At 43.8% G+C, this 25,839-nt stretch overlaps 1 protein-coding gene and 1 long non-coding RNA gene across 8 annotated transcripts in view; one reads left to right on the plus strand and one right to left on the minus strand.

Moving 5' to 3' along the window:
* Nucleotides 1-976: 976 nt before the first annotated feature.
* Nucleotides 977-24,096, minus strand: LOC139073452 (uncharacterized). Its single transcript, XR_011522204.1, has 3 exons — nt 23,867-24,096; nt 10,077-10,236; nt 977-2,370 (listed from the first exon to the last, which is right to left on the minus strand). It is a non-coding gene; the product is annotated as an uncharacterized lncRNA (long non-coding RNA).
* The window catches only part of LSM14A (LSM14A mRNA processing body assembly factor), a 98,754-nt gene continuing 95,785 nt past the window's right edge, over nt 22,871-25,839 (plus strand). For 3 of the 7 annotated variants that reach the window (XM_070557359.1, XM_070557358.1, XM_070557357.1), the window contains exon 1: nt 23,011-23,346. In XM_070557359.1, the coding sequence (XP_070413460.1) occupies nt 23,226-23,346 (121 nt within the window). In that variant the 5' untranslated portion in view covers nt 23,011-23,225. Of the gene's footprint in view, nt 23,347-25,839 lie in introns of all 7 variants that reach the window. The other 4 variants (XM_070557356.1, XM_070557353.1, XM_070557354.1 and 1 more) reach the window with 3 other exon arrangements.

Genomic DNA, 25,839 nt, shown 5'->3' on the forward strand with positions numbered 1-25,839 from the left:
ATGGAACCAAAGGACCAGGACATGACTGGTACTTAAAAGTCAGGCTCAGGGCTGGCCCGGTGGCATAGCAGTTAAGTTCACACGGTCTGCTTCTCAGTGGCCTGGGGTATGCCAGTTCGGATCCTGGGTGCAGACATGGCACCGCTTGGCAAAAGCCATGCTGTGGTAGGCACCCCACGTATAAAGTAGAGGAAGATGGGCATGGATGTTAGTTCAGGGCCAGTCTTCCTCAGCAAAAAGAGGAGGATTGGCAGCAGTTAGCTCAGGGTTAATCTTCCTCAAAAAAAAAAAAAGTCCGGCTCTTATCAGAAGTGATGGGTCCCTCATTCAAGAAGACCCAGTGTTAATATTCCCTCCCCACCTCATCATAAGTGTATAGAACCCTATCATAAAAGTTTAGAACCTCATTGTAAATGTTTAGAACCCTGTCACAAACATTTAGAAGCCCACCTATCAAAACCTGCCCCACCAGTGTTTCCACATGCCAGCCTTTTCTCCCTAACCTCTTAAATTTTGCCCCAAATCCTGAATCTGGGAGACAGATCTGAGGGCACACACCCCCCCCCCCATCTCCCTGCAGATCAACCTCGCAGAATAAAGCTGACTTATCCTCTAAAAGCTGATGCCATAATTAATTGGTTTTTAATAGGCTTCAGGCAAGAGAACCCTGATTTTTAGTAGTAACAATACCATTTGGATCTTTTTCCTTTTATAAGAGTTCCCATTCTTTGCCAAAACTGAAATCTCTTTGATGTCTTTCAATGTAATAATTGTAGTTATTTTTGTATCCATCCTGTATCTCTTAAATCAACTTTAGTGTGGTATAACTTACACAAAATAATGTGCACTGCTTTTAAGTATGAAGTTTCATGAGTTTTGACAAATGGAAGTGGGGTGCTGCCATAAAAACAAGAGAGTGGGCAAACCTGGAAAGCCTTTGAGGAAACTGTTAGTGAAAGCCAGAAGAGCCTCAGAGAAACTGATTATTCTTTATTCTGACAAATTATTGAATAGTTATACCAATTCCATTAATAGTTTAATGCAAAATTAGCTAACTGCCAGGTTAGGAACAGCTCACAAGAGTACCCTCACTTCTAATTTATTACGATGGCTGATGGTTGGCTAAATCCAGTTCTTCTTCTAAGTTAGAGGGTCCCCAAGACCACCCTTAGGTTCGATAATTTTCTAGAAGGACACAGAACTAAGTGAAAGTTTTTATACTCATGGTTATAGATTATTACAGCTAAAGGACACAAATTAAAATCAGCCAGGGGAAGAATTACATAGAGCAAAGACCAGGAAAGTTCCAAATGCAGAGCTTCGAGTTGTCCTCTCCTCATGGAATCAGGCTCAGTATTACTTTCCCGGCATTGCTGTGCAACAATATGCACTGAGTATTGTCAGGGAAACACCCATGCATTAGTGTCCAGAGTCTTTCCTGGGACTCCATGGTTGACTGTCCACATGGCTGACCTCAGGCTCCATCCCCTCCAGAGTTCAAATGATATGAAATCACCAAAAGTTCCCAAGTCCCCAGCCTAAATTACAGTTGGTCTAGCTCAAAACTCCCACCTTCAAACACTTGGTTACTCTCTGGATGGCCCCACACCTCCAGATAGACAAAGATGCTTTTATAGGGTAGGACATTCCAAAGGCTTAAAGATACTTTCCAGGAGCCAAGGGCAAATGCCAGACGTTCTTTTGGGTAAGGTTAAATTCTTTACTACACAGGCCACCTCCTGGCTTTTGGCTAAGACTCTCATAGCAAAACAATCATCTTTTGTCTTATATTCTGAGGAGCTAGTGTGAGGTAGGGATAGATTTAAGGAAATAACTAATCCATTCTATAAAGCCATTTTACATTTTCATATTTTTGTACTAATTTGATTACTCTTTTTACCCCTTGATCAACCACTATTTGTACCTTATAATTAATTTATGCTGAACTGTTTAGCATAGAAATTAGTTGATGGTTGGCTAAATCCAGTTCTTCTTCAGGTCATTTTCCATCAGTAGTACATCCTAAGGAGGCTTTAGCTCAAGCTCCCAATACATTTGATCATCAACACCGGTCCCATCATAAGGCTTGTTTACATAAGGTAGTTTACTTTTATCAACAAGGCCAGTGTTATACCACATCACAGCAGATGCAATATGAAAAACAAAAGTCAAAAGATACTGGCAAATTATTAGAGTCCCATTTGGTCATTAACAATGTATCCAGTCCATCATCATATTGTATGACCAAAACATCTTCCAGAGTAATGTCACTGAGGTTTTCAGGCTTCAATTTGACTTTTCAGGTTCCAAAAGCATGAGTGGTCGTGGCAACATATGGCTTCACCCTTTCATGCATCTATTATAATTGACCTAAGAGAGAATACCCTCTATTACTCTGAGTGTTTCTTGAGACACCAGTGTAATATTGAATTCACTCACTGCATAATCCACTTAGTCATTCTTTCCTTTACCCTCAGTTATTATTCCCCCTTCTCTCCCTCTATCATTTTACTAAAACTCTTCTACCTTTGTAAGAGATGTTAGGGTCAGGCATTGGGCTGGTCCAGATTTTTAGCAACAATACCAGTTATGCCCCTTAAAATTCATGTGTTGAAACTCTAACCTCCAACATGACTGTATTTTGAGATACAGCCTTTAAAGAGGTAATTAAGGTAAAATGAGGTCATAAGTGTGGGGACCTAATCCAAGACAACCACTGTCCTTATAAAAATAGGAAAAGACATCAGGGATATGCACACAAAGAGAAAAGGCCAGGTGAGGACACACTGAGAAGACACTGTCTGCAAAAGCAAGGAGAGAGGCCTCAGGAGAAACCAAACCTGATGACACCTTGATCTTGGACTTCCAGCCTCCAGAACTGTGAGAAAATGCATTTCTATCGTTTAAGCAACCTAGTCTGATATTTTGTTATGGCAGCCCTAGCAAACTAATACACTAGTCTAGAAAGTGCCTCCCCTTCAGTCCGCTCCTGTTATATGGGGAAAGCTTATATTGATACAGAGCTAATGGGATATCTGGATCACTAGGCAATACAGACACATTCCCCATCAAGCCCAGTTTTGCCAGATGGAGTGAAGGTACAACCCACTCTATCAGGCCCTTGGGAATTCTGACATAAAGGTTTAAAGGCCTAGTTACAGTTATTTGCTTAAGGATCATCCCTGCTTCCAGCACCCAGATTTGCACCCTGGTCCTGGACTGCTACATCAGGTAGGAAAAAAGAAAGTTGAGGTGATGTGGGGAAGGATTGTATAATCGTACCAGCATCCTCCCCCACACCCTGTTCCCCAGATTCCCCAGAAGAGCAGAGGAATCCATCCATTGGGGACCCTCCACTGGCCCTCCTAATTTTGAGTGTGAGCACACACTTCTGAAGGAATGTAAGCCAACCCTTCATGCCTTTATTCCCCACCCCCTGCTTTAGACAACAAGTGTTTCAATGGCCTGTCCCCATTCTCTATCAAACCATTGCTATTCATGATATGAAACATGATATGTCCACTTGATGTGATATCTCTTTTGGACATTATGGACTGAAAATGTATCCCTTGGTCTGAAGAAATGTAACTCAGTAGTCTAAATTGGTACAATATCTTCTGTTTCAGTCCTTTTATTGGATTTTAGGCATTTGCATCTACTCTCAGATATGAAAGGCCCAGTCCCAAGTAAGCATCTATTCCTGTCAGAACCCATTTGTAGCCTCCATGGACTACCAGCCTCAGTCCAATTTGCCAGCTATGTATGAGGTCTTCACTGCAGAGAGGCTGCCCACCAGCCCTCTACAGTCTCTTTCTTGCTGGCTGACAGAATAGTTGTTGTTAGCATTTTATGCCTCAGGTGGTGCAGGAGGAATATGTCCAGACTCAGCCCATCTCTGGATTGCTGGAGCACCCCATGTCCACTCATTCTATAGACTCAGTCGGCCACTTCGAGTGAGCACACCAGTATATCCACTTGCCAATCAACTTCCAATCCTAGAAGGAGGGTCTTCTGATGGGTACTCATATGTCCTACTTTAATGTACCCCTAAATTCCTACAGTGATTTTCATAGGGTCATGCCCCATTAGGGATCTTTTTAATAAGCCAGTTTTCCATTTGTCATCTACCTGACCATATGGGCACCTCACTGGCCACTGCCCATGTGTAAAAACCCAAACGCAGGGCAAATAGCATGTAATTCAGCCCACTGAGTTAGTTTGTTTTCAGCTTCTTCAATCAGAGTGGTGACCTTCCAAACAGGATGCTGTTGGTTCATCTTGGAACCAACATTCATAAACCAAGCAGCTCTGTGTTGATCAATACAAAGCTGTTCATAGGGCATTGCCCATGTGATCATAGGATCTGGCAGCTCCTCGCATATTTCCAAAGTCAGCCCGAGGGGAAAAGAAGCCCTGCTTATGAATACAGGAAGTATCTCTTAAGTGCATTGCCCCAGTGGCATGTTCCTGCACAAACCATTTCCATTTTACTATGAAATTCTTCTAGTCGCCACCTTCCTTGTTAAGAGTGTTTCTCCAACGTCACCCAAGACATTATGGGTATTTAAGGTTTCAGGATTCTTTTATGTCCTTCAGTCATAGGGGCAATCTCAAGGCACAACAGTCAGCTAGTTATCTCCTATATGGAAGTTTTCTGTTCCAAAATCCCAGTGGTCATCACTGGGTGGCACTCATTGGCTTTTATTGAAGCCCCAGTCTGTGATCCACACAGCACTATTGCACAGAATTTGTCAGTACCAACACTCCAACTCCTAACAGGGCATTCATTAAAGAGAATCTCTTTTTATCCACCAGACATTCTATACTGTTTCAAAATAATAACCTGGGTGGGCGTGGGCAATCTTACTGCTTACATGTTATGCTAACATGTGCAATCAACACTAGCAGAAGGGCAGATTTATATGCCTTCCGTTTTACAATACTAGGTAGAGGAAGCACTCTTGGTAAGACAAACACTCATCCCCATAATAAATTAGGCTAAAGGAGACACATCCCCTTCACAGAAAGTTTGTTCAAACAGCCCAACTTTCATCCTAACATTCACCTTAATGCAATCAACCGTTGTGTCTCTATATCCAGGCAATCTAACTGTAGTGCCCATTAGGACTTCACCAACACGTTTTGGAATCGGAATGCCTCGTGTCAAGGAGTCCAGGAAAAGCCTTGCTCCATCCTGTGACAATTTTGCCCACTCATGTGCCTATAGCCTGCAGTCCTTATGCAGGGTCAGACCAAAAGACCCTGCTGCTTTCATCACTTCTTATACTAATTAGATTGCAGTCCCCCTCTCCGACCCCTGCCCCCAAGATTGGAGTCAGGTTTTCAATTGGCATCTTTGCATTCTGGCTTTTTAGATTCCTCTAAACTAGGTTAAATAGAGATTTGGTTAGAATTCTTCAATGTTGAGGGACCAGGAGGGGTGACCATCTGTCCTCCCAACCACAGACACTGCTGTATTAAGATGTTTGTTTTGCCCCAATCAATGTTTGCTTTATTCATTTCATTTCTTTCTTTCTTTTTTTTTGGTGGAAGATTAGCCCTGAGTTAACATCTGCTGCCAATCCTTCTCTTTTTGCTGAGGGAGACTGGCCCTGAGCTAACATCCGTGCCCATCTTCCTCTACTTTATATGTGGGACGCCTACCACAGCATGGCTTACCAAGCAGTGCCATGTCTGCACCCAGGATCTGAACTGGCGAACCCCGGGCTGCCAAAGTGGAATGTGCAAGCTTAACCACTGCGCCACCGGGCCGGCCCCCATTCCATTTGTTGATAACTATTCAAAGATTTCTACTCTGCTGGAACAAGTCCCTTGACTTACCCCTTCTCCTTCCTTGTTCTCTTAAAAATCACTCTTTTTTCTCTACCTGTTGTTTCAGCGTAACTTTTTCCTTCAATAGCAGCCCTGAGACCAGCCAGAATCCAAGCTTTCTCAGCATGAAGATCCACTCCAACATTTTCTTTACTTTTACTTTAACTTTTCCCGTTGATACCAGCCCTCAGGCTGGTTGGTAGTAGCTTAAAAGGGCAGGAATTTGAGCTTGGCCCAGCATTAGCATTTGCCCAAACATTTTCTTTACATGCATTTTAGTTATTACAGATAACAATGACCAAGGGATTGTATACTTTGTTTGTTTCTTGTTATTTTGCATTTTCTTACCCATCTATTGTGCCTTATTTTTAGGTTTTGGGTCCATCATTTGCAAATTCCATTGGTAACTTTTACCTCCAGTAACTGATACAGCATGGCAGCAGTTGCAATACCATGGTCGACCGGTGGCCATCCAGGAAGCCAAGTTCATCATAAGTCACCTCTTCATCTTTTTCCTTCTCAAACTACATGTTTTACTGAGTCAGGGTCCTTCTAACAAATCCCATCTCTGATGCCAACTACGATGTTAGCTAACTGTGAATATACGGAATGGACCACAAGACCACCTTCACTTCTAACAACAATTGCCAGTTTGGGAATCCCTAACACCACCCTTTAATTCAATAAATCACTAGAAGGATTCAGAGAACTAAAAGCTGTTATACTCATGGCTACAGTTTATTACAGTTAAAGGGTAAAGATTAAAATCAGTCAAGGGAAGAAGTGCATTAGGCAGTCACCAGGAAAGTTCCAAACAGAGCTTCCAATTATCCTCTTCTCATGGCGCCATGGGCAAGTTACTAATCCCAGCATTGACGTGTGACGATACACACTGATTATTGCTAACAAAGGAAGCTCACTTGAGCCTTGGTATCAAAGTCTTTATCAAAACTCCATGGTCAATTGCCTATTTATTGCCCGCTATATATAAATATTGCCTATATTGACAGATCTCTGGAAGTTGACTATGTGACCCAAGCTCTGACCATAAATCACTCGTTGGTGTGACCCAAAGCCTCCACCTAAATCATATTGTTATTATTTGGCTTGGCCCAAGGCCCGTACCCTAACCAACCGTGTCAATAACATCTGCCTAACCCAAGGCCCCCAGGTAAACGAAGACACTTTTATCAGGCAAAACATTCCAAGGGGGTAGAGATTATGTCCCAGGAGCCAAATAGAAAAGCCAGAACTCTCTTTAGGTAAACTTAAACACTTTACTACAAAATCACTATCTTAAAGATGACAAAAAAATTCCAAAAAGAGTTTAAGTAAATGGCCCAGGTGCCCACAGGTGGTAAATGACTGAGCTACAATTAAGACCCAGGTGAGATCAAATTCCAGAATCAGACTATTAACCACCAAGGACTACTAAGGCTTGTAGAGTTTCACCTGACACAAAGTCACACGGGCAAATTCCAAGCCAACACGGTTCTTACTACTGTATTCTCTTAATCTAAAACTCGCTGTTATAAAAATAGTCAATACCTAAGCCTGATATTCTCTTAATGGAAGTTCTCCTCACTTAGTCACCAGAACAAATAGCTTCTACTTTGCCTTTGTCAAAATTGACTTTAGCGGAGCCATTTTAAAATGGATTTGGAGGCCTTTCCAGAGAAACTGCTTCGCTCTCTTGAACCTTGGACTGGGCCAAAATGGCAATTGTTTTATAGGCAATTGTTTGAGAAGTCCACAGGAGAACAGACATCCTGATCATAAAGACTGAGGATTGTGGACTTTCTGAAGATAAAATCAATAGTCAATCAACGTTATCCAAGACTAGCTCCCTGCCTCCAACTCCAATTAAAATTCTTTATACAACCTCCCTTGTTTACCTTTAAAAGCGCCGGACTTTTACTCCCTAGTGGGACACTATTTAGGTTTCTACCCGAATCTGTGCTCCCCAAATTGCAATTCTTTGATCCCAAATAAATGCTTTGCCTCTTAAACTGGTTTCTGTTTTTGAAGGTTGACACCTTGTATTAAAAGTACATCTTTCAAGATCAGATATATATATATGGAATCTAATTCTATCAAGGCCTAATTCTTCTGTAGAAGATAATATGTAAAATAAAAGTCTTAATATTTCCTACAGAGAAAGAAACTCCACTAAACACACACTCTTAAGACTTGCCGAATGAATATGTAAGCAGTAGGTAGGAGAGAAACAGGCAGTGGGCAGGGTCTGGCATCACCAATCCCCCTTCACTGCCATCCACCCCTACAAATTAGTGAAATGAAAGGCATATGAACTCTACTAGGCAGCATGTGCATGGAAAAGGAAAGCACATGTCAGCGAGAAAAACAAGAAAGTCAGAGAAAACCAACAAGCATGTAGAATTTCCTTCATTTCAGGAGGAAATTCCAGCACCCTGGAATGTGCCCTTTATGTAGGTGGTACCCATTCTTTTTGACGCCAAGGGCATTTCTCATGGAGAAATTCTGAACAGCTAAGAGAGGGGTTGGGAGACTAGAGAGGTTGTAAGAACCATTAAGAGAAAGTCAGAACCTAGTCAACCCGTGATGTAAATACATGCAGGGAACAGGGACGTTAGTAACATCTGTCTTTTCTCCTTTTTAAAACAACACCCAGGGTTACAGCTACCTGAAGATAGACTCTAACAACAGCCAGTAATAGAAAAAGAGCCCTGGCTACGGAAGATTCTGGGAGGTAGAAGAGACCCTGAAAAATAAAGAAAGTGCCTGCCCAAACTGCTGCCCCTACTTAGGCAGCACCCCCCATGGCCAGGCTCAACTTGGTCAGGCCTACAGACATAAAGAGGAACTTCTAATGTTTCCAGAGAAGCACAGGAAGGGACAGACTCCCCTAAACTGTGCAGCCAGGAAGTGGCCTCCTCTACACACGTCAAAGGGAGGTATTCCATGGCCCTCTCCCCAAGGACACAGATGAAGGACAGAGAGGAGAATCATATGATTTGCCTGCTTTGTCAAAGGGAGTCTAGCAGTCCCCGCTAACTGGAGCAAGAACCTGTCAGGGGGACAACTATGGAGAAAAGAGCCCTGGAACGTGGCCTCTAGGAAATATCATCACTCCTGTCCAAGAAGGAGGGTGCCAGGTAACTGGTGTGCCCTACTTGGGAAGTAGCGCCCTTCACGGCCATGCCCAGGTACCCTAAGGATGGTAGGGGTGGTGGTGGGAGGAGTGAGGGGGACAAAGGTGGGGAAAGGGATGGAGGAGGAAGGGGTTTGCAACAGTTTCCTGGAAGGCCTTGGGAGAGGCAGGGTCCCCTGGGGTGTGGCACCAGGGCATGGGCCTCCTCTGCCCCTGTCTAGAGGAGGCACTGGTCTCATGGACATGGATTTTCAGTTGACATGACACTCACTACCAGCAAGTCTCAGGGATCTTTATGGACCCTGCTTCACCAGATTTTATCCCCCTCAATCTGACCCAATCCCCCAATCCCACCCCCCCAGGTCAGGATTCGGGTCTACAGAGGTGCCCAATGTATCTGCTTCTCGCCATCAAGTCCAGCCACCACCACAGGAACTGTGAGGGCGGCATCAAACCAGAGGTCAGGGATCTCAGGGAAACTCAGGAGAAGGCAGGCGAGCTCTCCCACCTGAACCCTCTCCCATCCTTCCTCCTCTCCCCATCCTCTGAGAGCCTAGCTTCCTGGAGTTGAAGCCTACCCCCAACTGCTCAGGCACGGGCAACCACGGCCTCTGGCCTCACAATGACCACCACTGTTGCTAAGCGATGTGTCCCCAGGTTCTGAGGGAGCAGGAGCGCCATCTGGTGGCGGGCAGGCACACATTGTGGTCTGTGCCCCAGGTGGGGCTGTGGCCTGTGTCCTCCAGTGGGTGCTGCAGATGCATGGATAGATGGAAGGAAGGAAAGATGAAAAGACAGATGGCTGTGTGCTTGGGGCTCCCAAGAGTGAAGCAAGGCTGGGCAGGACCTGGCTGACTCAGCAGGATCAGGAGCCTAGCAGGGGTCTCCTTTCCTCAAGTTGGCCTTGACGCTGTGCCTGGGACTGTCTCGAAAGAGCTCTGCCCTGTGAGCCCAAGAGGAGACTGCCTGTGTGCTTTTGGGTGGCTTTGCTCACCAGGGCCTTCAGCACCTGGAGCCACAGGCCGAGCCCAGGGAGCCACCCCTCCCGGAGGAGGGACGAGGCTTGCCTGCTGGGCCTGGGCACCCTGCCGTCCCCATTCCTCCCAGTCACCTCGTGGCTATGTTGCTCTCTTTCAGTTGTGTGGCTGAGTGTGAACTGTTTTGTCCTTCCTCATTGAAGTCTCTCCTGGGTTTTCTTAAGGCGCGCCCCGCTTGGCGATGGTTTCGGACCGGCCATTGTCAAGGAAGCCCCTCTCCATCCTGAGACATACCTATCCAAACACAAGAACACGAGAAGAGCTGATCAGGAACTAACTTTACACTTGGAGGAAAAATGGCCAAAGAGCTCAGAGAAGGTGCTCAGGACTCCAGCGCCACCCTTCCACCTCCTTCCCCCAATCGCCAAAGTAACACGATCAAGAAGAGGAGAGTCACTTTGGGATGGCTAGGTGGACTCAACTGCTCACTTGATGGTGAAGACACAACTGACCCACCGCCGGTTGAGCTGTCTCTTTTGGCCGGCCAGCACCTCATCTCCTGGCAACCACTATTTCCTGAGAAGTCAGTCCCCAGAGAGTAGGGGTGGGGGTTCTTTAGGGCAAGGGTTGTTCCTTGGAAACGGCTCTTTCTCTCTCTCTGTATTTTCTCTTTTCTTTTTCTTTTTCACTTTGTCTGAAATCTTCTCAGACCTTGAGTTGGCACTCAGCACATTTCCTCTTGCGGTCCTGGATAGGATATTCTTGATTGCGACCCTGCAGGGTTCTTCCTGCAGTCCAAAGCATGGCTGGAGGTCATGGTCAGTCCGGGAATCTCCAAATATGGCCTGAGAAACAGGCTTTCTCTTCATCATTCCTTGCCGGGTCCCAAATCCACACATGTCTGACTTGATCTTTCTGTTGTCTGTGCTTGTGTTTTCTCTGTCTTTTCCACGATCCTCTCCTCCTAGCCTACAGCGCATGTGTTATATGGCACTGGGTTCACTTTACCTTCAGCTGTGCCTCACCTCCTCTTAATCCCTTCTGCTCAGGTCATTGCTTCTGCTCTTTGTAAGTCATGGTCTGGCCCCGTTCGCCACCTCTGGTCTGAGGAGGAGATCAAGGCTATCCCTCTGCCTGCTGGATCCACCCAGGTCTCATTTATTCCTCGACAAAACACAGTCTCACATCAAGACTTTCTCTTTCCTCCAGGAGGAAGAGAAACTTTGTCAAGACAGAAGGCCTAGAAAGACTCACCAAAGGAGTGTAGCCACAGTAGGCAGGCCACCTGGGGAACATGGAACCCACAGGGCATGCTCTTCCATCAGCAGGTCCCATCCTCTTCTCTGGAGTCAGTAAAGCCATGCTTTCCTGCTTCCTAGGGCACTTGTTTTGGGAGAAATATACATCTAATGGCCAAGAAAGGCCTGAATGCACAGATGCGGGGCAGAGAGAGAGGAACACCATTGGGCTTGCCTGCTTTGTCAAAAGGGAGCTGGCCGTCCAAGCCTCCTGGGCCAAGACTCTTTCAAGGGGATAACTACTGAGTAAAGAGCCCTTAGTCCTAGAAGGCTTCTGGGAAGTGTTATTGTCCCTGTCAGAGGAGGAAGGTGCCGGGCAACTGGTGTGCCTGACCAGGGAGGTAGCACCCTCCCTGACCAGGTCCTTGAGGGTCATGTCCAGGTAGTATAGACAAGTAAATAGATAATTGCACTACAGTGTGATTGGTGGAAAGGCAGAGTTAGTACAGGTTAGATAGGATCATGTGGGAGGAGCAACTCTCTCAGATGACAGCTCTCAGGACAGCAGTGAGAAGGCTCCTGGACTGAAGTGACATCTAGACGGAGAGCTGCGGTGGGAAGGCTCAGAGGGAGAATCTGAGAGGAGGTTAATGTGGCTCCTGGAATGTAGATCAGAGGCTGAGGAGTGGAGAGAATGGGGGACAATACAGGGGAATGGCAAGAGGTGAGACGGAAGAGTTAAGCAGGAGCCAATTCACACAGGGTCTTGTGAACAACAGACCCAAGGTTATTCTAAGAACAGAGAGAGATGAGAGCCATTGAGGACTTTGAGGGGTGGGCTTAAGGGCCAGGTCTGGCATCATCAGATTAGCATTTTAGACATATTTTTCCACAAATAAATACATTATACATTAATTTCCATGATTTTTCTTACTTTCCAATCACATACACTTCTTACCTATTTCTATTGACAAATATTTGAGTTATGATAAGAATAATATAACTAATTATATAGTGCTATTTAGTTTACAAAGCACTTTACCATATGTACTCTCACTGCATTTACCAGGAGGCAGATGGTATAGATAGAGATTTGGAACTGGTTTCACCTCTCTTCCACCCTGTGTCCATTGAAGATGCTGATAATTGATCATTTTCACAAGGTCCTGATGGTCTCAGACTCAACATCAGAATTTTCAACACAAATCTCCAGGCAAGCAGTGCCATCTACTTGAATTGTCACTTGATGAAAAATTCTCTTTGCCATTCTAGAATAGTGTATAGCACATATATAATGAAATCATACAGACTTGGTTGAAATCCATGATTCTCATCTTAATCCTGGATCTAAGTTACTTGACTTCTCTAAGCCGCAGTTTCCTCATTTTAAATTTAGGAATGAAAACATGTAACTCAGAGGGCTACTGTTAATTAAAAGGCAGCAAACAATGACAGTGTATCATTTGTGCATTTAATAACGTAAATTCAATGATCATGCTCTGAAAAGAGCAAGCGGGAGAGAGAGAAGTCAGTAACAGTTCCACTCAATGTGCATGCACCCCCGAGCAAATATGATACAGGAGACATCCTCCAAAGCATCATTAATTTGTCTCAGTTTCAGTGTGTCTCTCATAAAATGAGTAAATAAAAATCTCACTGTACTGAGAGTGGTTCTGGCGTTTGAAGGGACATATTTTCCAAAAAACGTAATCCTTAAATGCAAGCCAACAATGTCATATGTCATTGAACTGAAGCACTAGCAGTCTATCCCAACTTTGGAGGAAAAACTGCCTGTGAGGTCCTCCCTAAGGGTATAATGGACATATCCCCAGTGGATATAAATATGGCCAAAAAATCTGCCAAATTCCACTTCCAGTTAGGCTGTAAAAGGTCATAACAGACCACCACTTCCACTGTAAAGACAGGGAAAAATGGATAAAGTAAAATATCCTATTTGTTTTTACAGATATCACAAATTAGTGTAAAGGAACCAAACTCTAGAGAAGGGAGACAAGACTTCAAAAGTGAGAAAAGATTAGTGGCTACTAGGGGCATTTGCCAAGTCTGGACATGGGCAGGTAGATAATAGGGCCTGCCCCAGTCAGAGGGCTCTGCTTGGCTAGAAACTACCAATACTTTAAACATCTCTGTGGGCTAGAGCAACAGGTGAGAATATATAATAACCCAAAACACAGAGCTAGTCCTCCTCCTCTTTGGTTAAATGAGTGGCAGTACAGGAGGCTAGGGCCTGGACTGAAAGGCAGAGAGCGCTCACCATCAACTCCTGATGTTTGAGTCCTCGTCCCCCTGGAAGGAGGGGCCCCTAAGACATGCAGATCATATCTTGCCCTTAAGACATTTGAAGCCCAGGTGAACTGAAACTAGCTAAAGCCGCAATCCAGCCCTAATTCAGCTCAAGTCTTAATTGGATCTGAATGATCAGCCACTCATCCTAGCACACTGACCAAGGAAAAGATTTGCTCTCTCTGTAGAAATATATTTGCTCCAGTCACTTTGGTTCTTTTAAATACAATGTTCAAATATACAATAAAAAATTTTGAGATGCAAAGAAGCAGAGAAATGTGACTCATAACCAAGAGAAAAACAATCAATACATGCAAATCCTCATATGACCCAGATTCTGGAATTAGCAGAAAAGGACTTTAAGATAACTCTTATAAATATGTTAAAGAAATCAGAGGATAAGATGGACAAAGTGGATGGGAAGATGCAGATTTTCAGCAGAAAAATAGATGGTCTTTAGAAATCCAAATGGACATTGCAGAACTAAAGAAAAACAATACTGGACAGGATGAGTCGCTGATTGGGAATAGCAGAAGAAATGAGCCATGAACTACAAAAAGTTCAATAGAAATTACTCAAAATGGGGGCTGGCCCCGTGGCCGAGTGGTTAAGTTCTTGCGCTCCACCGCAGGCAGCCCAGTGTTTTGTTGGTTCGAATCCTGGGCGCAATCATGGCACTGCTCATCAAACCAGGCTGAGGCAGCGTCCCACATGCCACAACAAGAAGGACCCACAACGAAGAATATACAACTATATACTGGGGTGCTTTGGGGAGAAAAAGAAAAAAAAAAATAAAATCTTTAAAAAAAAAAAGAAATTACCCAAAATGAAGCAAAAAGAGGAAAAAAAAGAAAAGAAAAAGAACAGATCAAGAGAGACATATAGGACAACATCAAAAGGTCTAACATATGTGTAATTAGAGACCCAGAAGGGAAAAAGAGAGAGAGAGAGTGGGGCAGAAGAAATACAACAAGAAGAGTTAATTATTGAAATCTTTCCAAAATTGTTGAAAAATATCAATCCATGGATCCAATAAGTGCAGCAAATCTCAAGCCAGCAAGAAAAACATGAAGACCATACCTAAAGACATCACAGGCAAACTTCTGAAAACCACAGATAAAGAGAAAAACCCTAATTCAGCCAGAGAAAAAGACTCATCACATTCAGGAGAATGATAAAATGACTGAGTAGTCATTGAAAGAATAACTACGTGGGTAAACATAACAGGTTATTTTAAAAATTATATTAAAAATATATTGGGGACCAGCCCCGTGGCTGAATGGTTAAGTTTGCATGCTCTGCTTCGGCGGCCCAGGGTTTCCCCGGTTCGGAACCTGGGTGCAGACATGGCATGTTGAGGCAGTGTCCCACATAGCACAACCAGAGGCACTCACAACTAGAATATACAACTATGTACTGGGGGCCTGTGGGGAGAAGAAGAAGAAAAAAAAGAAGAAGATTGGCAACAGATGCTAGCTCAAGCGCCAATCTTTAAAAAAAATACATATATATATATATGCTCTTTAAAACAGAAAGCAGCAATGTCTTGTGGGGGCTTATAATATATGCAGAAGTAAAATACATGATAACACAGAGGGAGAATATAAACAGTACTATATTGTATTAAGTACTATATTGTATTAAGGTTCCTACTTGTTTGCAAAGTAGTAAAAAGCTAATTCTGTCTAGACTACTGTAAATTACAAATGCATTTTATAATCTCTAGGGCAACCACTAATATAATTGCAAAAAGTTAAAGCTAAAAATCCAATAGAGGAGGAAAAAAGAAATAAAAAATATTTGATTAATACAAAAGAAAGCAGAAAAGAAGGAATAAAGAAACAAAAAGAAGATAGAAGAAAGAAAACATATAGCAAGATGTTAAACTTAAACCTAACCATATCAGTGATTATATTAAATGTAAATGGACTAAATGCTGCAAGTAAAAGTTAGCACCTGCCAAACTGAATAAAAACATTTAATTAGGGGCTGGCCCCGTGGCCGAGTGGTTAAGTTCGCGCACTCCGCTGCAGGCGGCCCAGGGTTTCGTTGGTTCGAATCCTGGGCGCGGACATGGCGCTGCTCATCAAACCACGCTGAGGCAGCGTCCCACATGCCACAACTAGAAGGATCCACAACGAAGAATATACAACTATGTACTGGGGGGCTTTGGGGAGAAAAAGGAAAAAAATAAAATCTTTTAAAAAAACATTTAATTATATGCTATTACAAAGCACATATTATAAAAAAACGATACAGATAGATGAAATTAAAAGAATTAAAAAGATATACCAAGCAGAAACTAGTCATAAGAGAGCAGTTATGGCTCTGTTAGTATCAGGCAAGGTAGACTTCAAGACAAGGACCAGCTAGAAAGACATTTCATAACTATAAGAGGGTTGATTCAACAGGAGAGAGTAACAGTCCAAACTACATGCACCTAATAACATAAATGAAGAAAAGTTGATATAAAAAACACATAAATCCACAATCATAGAGATTTTTAACATACCTCATTGAGTAACTGAAAGAATGAACACACAAAACAATTCAGAAGATTTGAAGAACACTATCAACCAACTTGACTTACCATTTAAAGAACTTTACACCCAATAAGTACAGAATACACATTCTTTTCGAGTGCACATGGAACATTCATCAAGATATTGAGCTATAAAGCAAGTCTCAATAAATTCAAAGGATTGCACGCAGAGCATACTTTCTGATCATGATGGAAATAAATGAGAAATTATTAACAAAAGAAAATTCCCCCAAATTTGGGAATTATGCCACAGACTTTGAAATAACTTATGAGTCAAAGAAGCAATTACAATAGGACATTAGGAAATATTTCTACCTGAACAATAATGGAAACAATACATAATAAATTGTGTGGGATGCAGCTAAAATAGTGCTTAGAAGGAAATAGATAGGTTTAAATGTTCATACTATAAAAGAAGAATGGTTTAATAACTATAATTTAAGCTTCCACCTTAAGAAGTTGGGGAAAGAAGAGCAAATTAAACCTAAAATAAGTAGAAGGAGGGAAATGAAGATAACAGAGGAAGTCAATGAAATGGAAAACAAACAATAGATAAAATTAACTAAACTAAATCTGGTTCTTTGAAAAGATAATAAAGTTGATAAATTCCTGGCAAGACTGATAAAGGGAAAAAAGAAAGAAGACCCAAATTACAGGGGAAGTGTCACTAGAGAGCCTACAGATGTTAAAAGGACATTAACAGGATATTATGAACAAGTTTATGCCAATACATTTCACAACTTAGATCAAGTGGACAAATTCCTTGAAAAACACAACTTAATGAAACTGATTTAAGAAGAAATAGAAAATCTCAAAAGCTCTCTAAGAATGTAAAGTCTCATAAAAGAGAAACTAATCTAGTGACCAAGTGCGCCAACTCTTGGTAAAGCAAGATGTGATCGCAGTCTAAGACTTTAGGGTACTGTTGACCCACTTCAAGAGAGAACTTCCTATGCTGCTGGAGTGCAATTAGCTGACAGCTTTCAATCCAAATCAACCCTCTTTCTGGGCAGTCCCAGCCAATGACAGAGCATAGCAGGTGTGCTAGGGCCTGACCATTTCTGCCTGATGTGGGTCTATTCTAGAGAGTAATTTTTGCTCCAGGACTCCCTGTTAGGTTGTCAGATCTGCAGTACAGTCTGGGGGTCTCCTTGCTCAATCCTGCTTCTTTTCTCTTTTCTCTTTCACAGGCATTACCTGCAATGGACCTCTTTCACTCCTGTCTCTGCATTTACTACTGAGAAGAACCAACTAATACACATGCAGGGTTTAGAACTCAACCCTATGTAAGATGTGGATCCTCTGATGTATGTAACATGACTGATCCAATAGCTGGCACAAAGTAGGCCTCCAGTAGATGTTAGTTGCTTCTCCTTTTGCATCATTTAGAACATGCATCTGGCTGCTAGTTAAGAGAGACTCAACACAAATAAGAGAACATTCGCACAAATAAGATAATTGACAGTTTAAAGTGGTAAGATGGCTTCACAGTGTCGTAGAAGTCCCAGCCTTCTAGCTGTTCCTGCCAAATAGTCATGTGCGCAAAGCCATCTTGTACCCTCTAGACCAGGTAAGCTGCCACCTAATGATCCCAGTTGACACTACGTGGAACAGAATTGCTCAGTCAAGCCTTGCTCAACTTCCTGATTCATAAAGTTGTGAGATATAATAAAATAATAGTTTTAAATTATTGAATTTTAGGGCAGTTTGTTACGCAGCAATAGATAACCAAACAAATCTAACGAACACAAAGAGAAAAAATTACCATAAAATCTTTTATCTAATACTTTGATACAACAGCAATTTGAAGTTATTACTTTCTTGCTTTATTTTCACATGCTGCCCATTTTTTTCTTTTAAAAAAGTCTCGGGGCCTGCCCGGTGGTGCAGCGGTTAAGTTCGCACATTCCGTGTCGGTGGCCCAGGGTTCGCCAGTTCAGATCCCAGGTGCAGACACGGCACCGCTTGGCACACCATGCTGTCTCAGGTGTCCCACATATAAAAAGTAGAGGAAGAACTACACTAAGATACCACCTTACACCCGTTAGATTGGCAAAAACATCCAAAACCAAGAGCAACAAATGTTGGAGAGGTTGTGGAGAAAAAGGAACCCTCATACACTGTTGGTGGGAATGCAAACTGGTACAGCCACTATGGAAAACAGTATGGAGATTTCTCAAAAAGTTAAAAATAGAAATACCCTATGACCCAGCCATCCCATTACTGGGTATCTATCCTAAGAACCTGAAATCAGAAACCCCAAGAGTCCCTTGCACCCCTATGTTCATTGCAGCATTATTTATAATAGCCAAGACGTGGAACCAGTCTACATGCCCAGAAACTGATGATTGGATAAAGAAGATATGGCATATATACACAATGGAATACTACTCAGCCATAAAAAAAGACAAAATTGGCCCATTCGCAGCAACGTGGATGGACCTCGAGGGTATTATGTTAAGCGAAATAAGCCAGTCAGAGAAAGACGAACTCTATATGACTCCACTCATAGGTGGAAGTTAACATATTGACAAGGAGATCTGATCGGTGGTTACCAGGGAAAAGGGGGGGTGGGGGGAGGGCACAAAGGGGGAAGAGGTGTACCCACAACATGACTAACAATAATGTACAACTGAAATCTCACAAGGTTGTAATCTATCATAACATTAATAAAAAAAAAAAGTAGAGGAAGATGGGCACGGATGTTAGCTCAGGGCCAGTCTTCCTCAGAAAAGAGAGGAGGATTGGTGGCAGATGTTAGTTCAGGGCTAATCTTCCTCAAAAAAATAAATAAAAAAGCAAAAAAAATAAAGAAAATAAAGAAAAAAAAAGTCTTTATGCTCACACAATTTTGTATTCAGCTTTTTAATTTAAACATCATCTTACAAACATGTGCCCATGTTGCCACATAACCTTAGTTTAATAGGGTCATATAGGATGAGACTGAATATTTTTTATTATGATACAACTCACATACCATAAAATTCATCCTTTTAAAGTGTATAATTTAGTGGGTTTTAACATATTTATAATGTAGTACAACCATCACTTCTAACTAATTCTAGACATTTTCATCACCCCAAAAAGAAACTCTGCACCCGTTAGCAGTCACTCCCCATCCCTACCCCACACTTCTACCCTGCAGCCCCTGGTGACCCCTAATCTGCTAATCTATTTTATGTCTCTGTGGATTTTCCCATTCTGGATATTTCATATCAATGGAATCATACAATATGTGGCCTTTTATGTCCGATTTCTTTCACTAAGCACGACATTTTTAAGGTTCATCCATGTCGTAGCATGCATCAGTACCTCTTTTCTTCCTATGGCTAGATAACATCCCACTGAATGGATATGCCAGATTTTGTTTATCCATCCATCACTTAATAGCTATTGGGGTTGTTTCCACTCTGGTTATTATAAATAATGCTGCTATAAACATCTGTGAACAAGATTTTTTGTGAGGACGTGTTTTCAATTATCTTAAGTAAGTACCTAAGAATGGGACAGTTGTGTCATATGGTAATTCTATGTTTGACTTTTTGAGGAACTGTCAAACTATTTTCCAAAGAGGCTGCACTATTTCACATCCCCACCAGCAATATTTGAGGACTCCAATTTCTCCACATCCTCATTAACACTTATTATTGTCCGTATTTTTAATTACAGCCATCCAAGTAAGTATGAAGTAATATTTCATTGTGGTTTTGATTTGCATTTCCTGAATGATTAATGATGTTAAGCATCTTTTTCTGAGCTTATTTAGCCATTTGTATATCTTCTTTGGAGAAATGTCTATACAAATCCTTAGCTGATTTTTAAATTGGGCAATTTAATTTGTGTTTTTATTGTTGGTTGTAAGAGTTCTTTATATATTCTGGACACAAGTCTCTTATCATATCCTTGATTTGCAAATATTTCCTCCCATTCTGTGGGTTGTCTTTTTACTTTCTTGATAACGTCTTTGAAGTATAAAAGTTTTTAAATTTTTGTGAAGTCCAATTTATCTATTTTTTCTTTGGTTGCTTGAGCTTTTGGTGTCATATCTAAGAAACTAGTGCCTAATCCAGGTCACAAAGATTTACCCTAATGTTTTCTTCTAAGAGTTTTATAATTTTAGCTCTTACATTTAGGTCTTTGATCTATTCTGAGCTCATTTTTATCTATCATGTGAGGGTGACTTTGCATCTTGCCTGTCAGGTGGAGATGAGATTGAGAGCCTTAGATATCAATCAGGAGATGAAGGAATGATTAGAGGAGGGAGAGCTTGAAACACATGTTTTGGGAAGCAATTAATTCAGTGTGGCCAGAGCCTAAGACATGCAAAGTATGTTGGGAGTTGCAGTGAGTAACAGCAGCCACGCCAAAACACAGTGAGGGGCAGGAGACCTGTTCTTACACATTCTCCACCGCCATCTACCACTCCCCAGCTTCACTAAGCAAAGACAAATGTAAGTGAAACTAGCTAGAAACACAGCTTTGCATAAGCCTCCAATCTTCCCCATTTCTCCTTTCAACTAGATTCCCTGTCCTTAACCCCTCCAATGTAGAAATTCTAGAGCTTCTATTGCTGAAAATGTTCAGTGGAGCGTAAGTTTTTGGGTTTTTTTGTTTGTTTGTTTGTGAGGAAGATTGACCCTGAGCTAACATCTGTGCCAATCTTCCTCTATTTTATGTGGGATGCCACCTCAGCATGGCCTGAGGAGCAGTAATATGTTCAGGCCTGGAATCCGAACCTGTGAAGCCCAGCCGCCAAAGAATGCGAGAACTTAAGCACTACGCCACCAGGCTGGCCCAAGGGGAAGTAATTTTTTTCTGTAGGCTACCAGAAATCATCAATGGCTCTTAAGCAGGGGAGCAACATGGGATTTGGGTTTTTGGAAGCTATGGTAGTGATATATGTCACAGTTCTCAACTTTTTTCCAGAACATAAGTTGGAGATTCCCATGTATAATACACTCTGGGCTACCACACTGGTCAGGGGCATTTATGCATAGTTCTGGTGCCCTAGCGTACAGGAAACCATGAACCGCAAAACAGAAAGCAGAATCAGCAAGATTGGTGATTGATTGGGTGTAACTAGATATGGATTCTTGTTTTGAGGATTGGACACCTGGGTGAGTCCTGGGGCTGGTGATGGGGGCTGGAAGCATAGAGAAAGGGCAGGTTTATTTGGGGGGGAAGAGAGGAGTAGACGCAGATAGTTTCGAACATGTTGAGTTGGAAGTGCCTGTGGGACACCCAAATGATTGCATCTAGTAAGTATGTAGTTTGTGTGACCTGGAAGTTGGGAGACCTCGAAGGAAGATGCACATTTGGAAATTGTCAGTGTACAGATGGAAAAGGAAGCATGAGAAGATAAGCTGGGTTCCAGGCCTGGAACCGAGAGGAAAGAACAGAAATAAAAGCTCAACTCTCTGGCAGGAACCTTGCACTGAAGCAGGTATTTCCTAGCCTTCCTTTGAAGCCATTGTGCACCAGGCCCAACACAGCCTCTAGTCTTCTCCCCTGCTTTCCCCTCACTGTGTGGCCAGGCTTCTCCCCATTTGTTCACTCAGCTCACCAGACATCTTGCCTGTGCTCTGCCTTCATCCAGCTGTTCATTTATAGAGCAATTTACTGAGAAGTTGCCCTGGGCCAGCGCTGTACGAGGTTCTGACCATACAGCATACCAAAATGACATCCCTGCCTCAAAACGTTTACATTCTAGTGAGACAGACACATGCAAATAATTAGACAATTTGGGGAGAGATAAATAGTATGAAGAAGCAGCAAGCAGAGTAAGCATATGTAGTGTGATGCGGGTGATATTATTTTAAACAGGACAGTAAGGAAAGTCATCTCTGGTGACACTGGAGTGGAGATTTGAATGAAATGCAACAGTTCTGGGTGAAGAAGAGTGGCTAGAACAGAATGGTGAAGCCCCAACAAGGGGCTAAATCATGCATGTCTTTATAAGCCAAAGTAAGGAGTCTGGCTTTTCCTCTGTGTGACATGAGATCATTGGGGAGAGGGGTACTGAGTAGAGGAGGTACATGATCTGACTTAGATTTTAAAAGATCCCTCTGGCTGCTGTGTTGGGGGCAAGGGCATAGGTATGGGGACTTTTTAGGAGGCTATCGCAATAATCTTGGCCAGAGCAAGGGTGGCTTGTTGTGGAGTAGGGATGGAGATGGTGAGAAGCGATCAGATTCAGGGTACATTCTATAGGTGGAATGGACAGGGTTTGCAGTCCAAACACATGTGGGAGTGAGAGAGAAGTCAAGGATGACGCCATTGATGAGAAGTTGAGTAAACAGTACCAGTTTCCTCAGTGGTGAACAGTGGGGAAAGGTTAGGTTTAGAGGGGAAACTGGGAGTACGGCTTTGGACAAAGTTGCCAGTTACACATACAACTAGAGAGGTTGAGGATGCAATGGCTTATGTGAATCCGGAGCTCACAGAACTGATCAAAGGTGCAGACAAATATTTGGGATTGGTTTGTGTACAATGGCATTGAAAATCAAGAACCCGGATGAGACCCTTTGAAAGTACTGGACTGAGTCCCAGCTCCAGGAGCCGCAAAGGGGAGTAGAAGGGGTACTCTGGGCGTTAGATGCTGTAATGCGGCCATGAGGGCCCCAGGAGAGGCGCAGATGCCTCAGAGGGGAAAGGACCGTGTCTTAAAGGGGCTCGCCAGGAGCTGGGGGGCGGGTGGGCAACTCTCCAGGCAGAGGGATTCCCATTTGCGAAGACAGGGGACTCAGGACAAGATACAACGGGTCTGGAAATGGCCGAGGCCGCAGCTGAGATCCAGAGAGCCGCGCGCGCCTCCAGGCCAGCCCACGGCGTCCTGGCGCCACGAGGCGCACGTCTCAGGCCGCGCGAGCACAGCTGTGCTACACCAGGCCAAGCGGCGCTGCGCGGCTCCGGGAGACCGCGGACCGGCGCGGAGCCGCCCGCAGCCGGCCGAGTCTCGCGAGAACGCAGCCTCGCCGGCCCAGCATACCCCGCGCCGCCGCCGCTGCAGCCGCCGCCGCCGCCGCGCCGCGGCTTGAGGGCGGGAGGCTGGGGGAGGGTAGCGGAGCCGGCGCCGCCGCCATGTTGGGTCTGAGGCGGCTGCTGTAGGCGCCGACGGAGCGAGCGGGCGTGCGGAGCGGCGACAGCGGCGCGGGATCTGCCTCTCTGCGAGCGGCCGGAGCGGCGGCGGCGGCGGCGCCATGAGCGGGGGCACCCCTTACATCGGCAGCAAGATCAGCCTTATCTCCAAGGCGGAGATCCGCTACGAGGGCATCCTCTACACCATCGACACCGAGAACTCCACCGTAGCCCTCGCCAAAGGTACGTCGGGGCGGGCTCGGGGCCGGGCCGGGCCGGGCGGCCGCTCGGGGCTGCGCCGTGCTCGCGGCCTTCTCGCCCCCCGCCCCCTCCGGCGTCCTCCGGAGGCCGCTCCCTTCCCTCCCTCCGGGCCCCGGCGTCGCGGGCCGGGCCGCGGCCTCCTCGCCGAAGGTCCGCGCCTCCACCCGGGCACGACGGGACCGAGAGCGGGGCGGGCGGGGCGGCCCGAAGCCCGAGGAGGGTCCGGAGAACACGGAGCCCCGTGTCTTCCAACTCCGAAATTCGGTGGTTCTGTCGTCCTCCCACGAAACAAAGCCTGAGTATCCAAAGAATTTTTCCGCCCAGCTTGAGTCCCTGCTGAGTTGCTGATTGTGCAGCACCCCTGGGAGAAATCCCGTCCTTAATTCCGGTTCGCGGCGGCGTTCCTCAGGTGAACCGTAAGTAAGGAGCCCAAACTTGGGGTTGGCGGTGGCCGCGGGCGCCGTCGAGCCGGGCCCATCCCCTCGGCGTCCGCGCTGTTTACCTGCTCAGCCGGAACCCTGCTCGGAGCTGTTGTGCAACCCCCGCTCTCAGAATGCTCGCTGCTCTCGCGTCCACCCCGCTTCTGGAAACCCGCCGGAGAGGGGGGTTCAAGCTGGATCCCGGATCCTCGTTCACAAGGCGGATGCGAGTGGTGGGCGGGCGCCCCGGGACGGGGGTGCGGGGCGTGGGGGCGAGGTCCCCCTGCCCGGGGTGTTCAGCTTCGCCACCGTCGCTGTGGGTTTTGTTTCCGTTCGCACGTGCTGAGCCTTCGCTCCGCCAGGAAGCCGGGAAGAAAATAAACTTTAGCTCCTCATCTTAAAGGAAATCTTACAAGTTTGGAGTACTTAGGAGAGGGAAGCGAGAGAACTAAGGGAATCTTCCCAGCACATCTGGTGGAGGTGTGGAAGGAGCGACATGGTGGGGACGGAGGTCCAGCGGTAGGAAGAAAATTTTCTGCATCTGCGAAAACGGTTTTAATCTTTAGCTGATAGGAGAGTCATTTCATAGTATCAAACGAGTATAGAATGACATTTTTTGGGTGCTCTGGTAGATCCTTTTTAATATCGCTCATGTTGGGACGAATCTTACGCGAGTAGGGAGTCTTAAGTTATTTTATCTTAGTTTCCTTCCTTTTTGTTTTTTCCCCCCCCAGGTGGATGTTTAACTGTATAATGTTTTAATTTTTATGGCTTTATGAAATTATGGAAAAGGCTCTCTTAAGGTTCTTGGTGAGAGCCGTATACAGGTTGAAAACAGCATTTCTCCTTAAAGAGGTTTAACCATTTTTTAAAAAGTATTGTTTTACCTAATCTGAGTTTTAAGGTGTCTTCCTAGCTTAGTGACTTATCAGTGAGTTGGTTGTGTTACCTATGCTCCTCACAAAGAAGATCCACACATTTTTAAGATTTCTAATGTAGTAAGTCTTTTAAAAAATGCATGAATATACTTTTTTATGGAAGAACCTAAAAATGTTTATATTTGTTAATGACCCACATTTTTGAAAAATTTGTCTTTTCAACAGCTTCTGGAGCCAATCAACCTATTATTAGTCTGTAATAGTTAAATTCATATGTCAAACATAACTTTGTTTCTTGTATCATGACTTGATAAGAATGTGAGTACAACAGTGAGAAGACTTTTTTAATCATTGAGTTTGTGTGTGTACTTACTGGCTTTGATATTTAATCCCACATGCATAATATATGCTTTTTCTTAAGCAATATGAGTTATTTAATGTTTAACAGAGGTTTGGGAATTTAATTGTGTTTTCAAAAACTGGACTTGCCAAATCTTGGTATTATTCTACTTATCAGTATCTAATCTAAACCTATTTTATAACTGTCCAGTCAACACTGGGCACTTATTTCAAATTTCAGAGCTAAAAGTTGGGTGTTTGGTCTTTGACTTGTTGAGTTATTTGATATCTGAAATTCTGCCTTTTTCAAAATTTGGATGAAGAGTGGCAGTCTAACAGATTAAAGTGAAAGTTTATTCATGAAGTTTAAAATACAGTATGTTTATTTTTTTAATTTTAATTTTAATTTTTTTGTTTCCGTAACATTGGTTTATAACATTATATAAATTTCAGGTATACCTAGTTATATATTTCATTTTTTGTGTGTAAAATACAGTATGTTTAGAATACCGTATATATTTAGATTTAGAGATCCCTGTTACTCTTTTTAAACTATGGATTAAGTTAATCTCTTTGAGTAACATTCTTGGAATTCTCTTTAGGATGTTAATTCCTCCTCGCGCACCCCCCCCCCCCCCGCCCAGTTTCTTCCCTTTTTTTCTTGTGAAGTATAACACATGTTGAAAAGATACATAGATAAAAATGAAATATTTTGAAACAGACATCCTGTAACTACCACCCAGAGCAAGACAGACAACGCCAGCATCCCAGAAGCCTCCCACCCCCTGCATCTTCCCATCACAACTACTACCCTCTTAAACTAGATATATAAACGTTAT

The sequence above is a fragment of the Equus przewalskii genome, chromosome 9 (assembly GCF_037783145.1).
Source record: "Equus przewalskii isolate Varuska chromosome 9, EquPr2, whole genome shotgun sequence".
Classification (NCBI taxonomy): domain Eukaryota; kingdom Metazoa; phylum Chordata; class Mammalia; order Perissodactyla; family Equidae; genus Equus; species Equus przewalskii.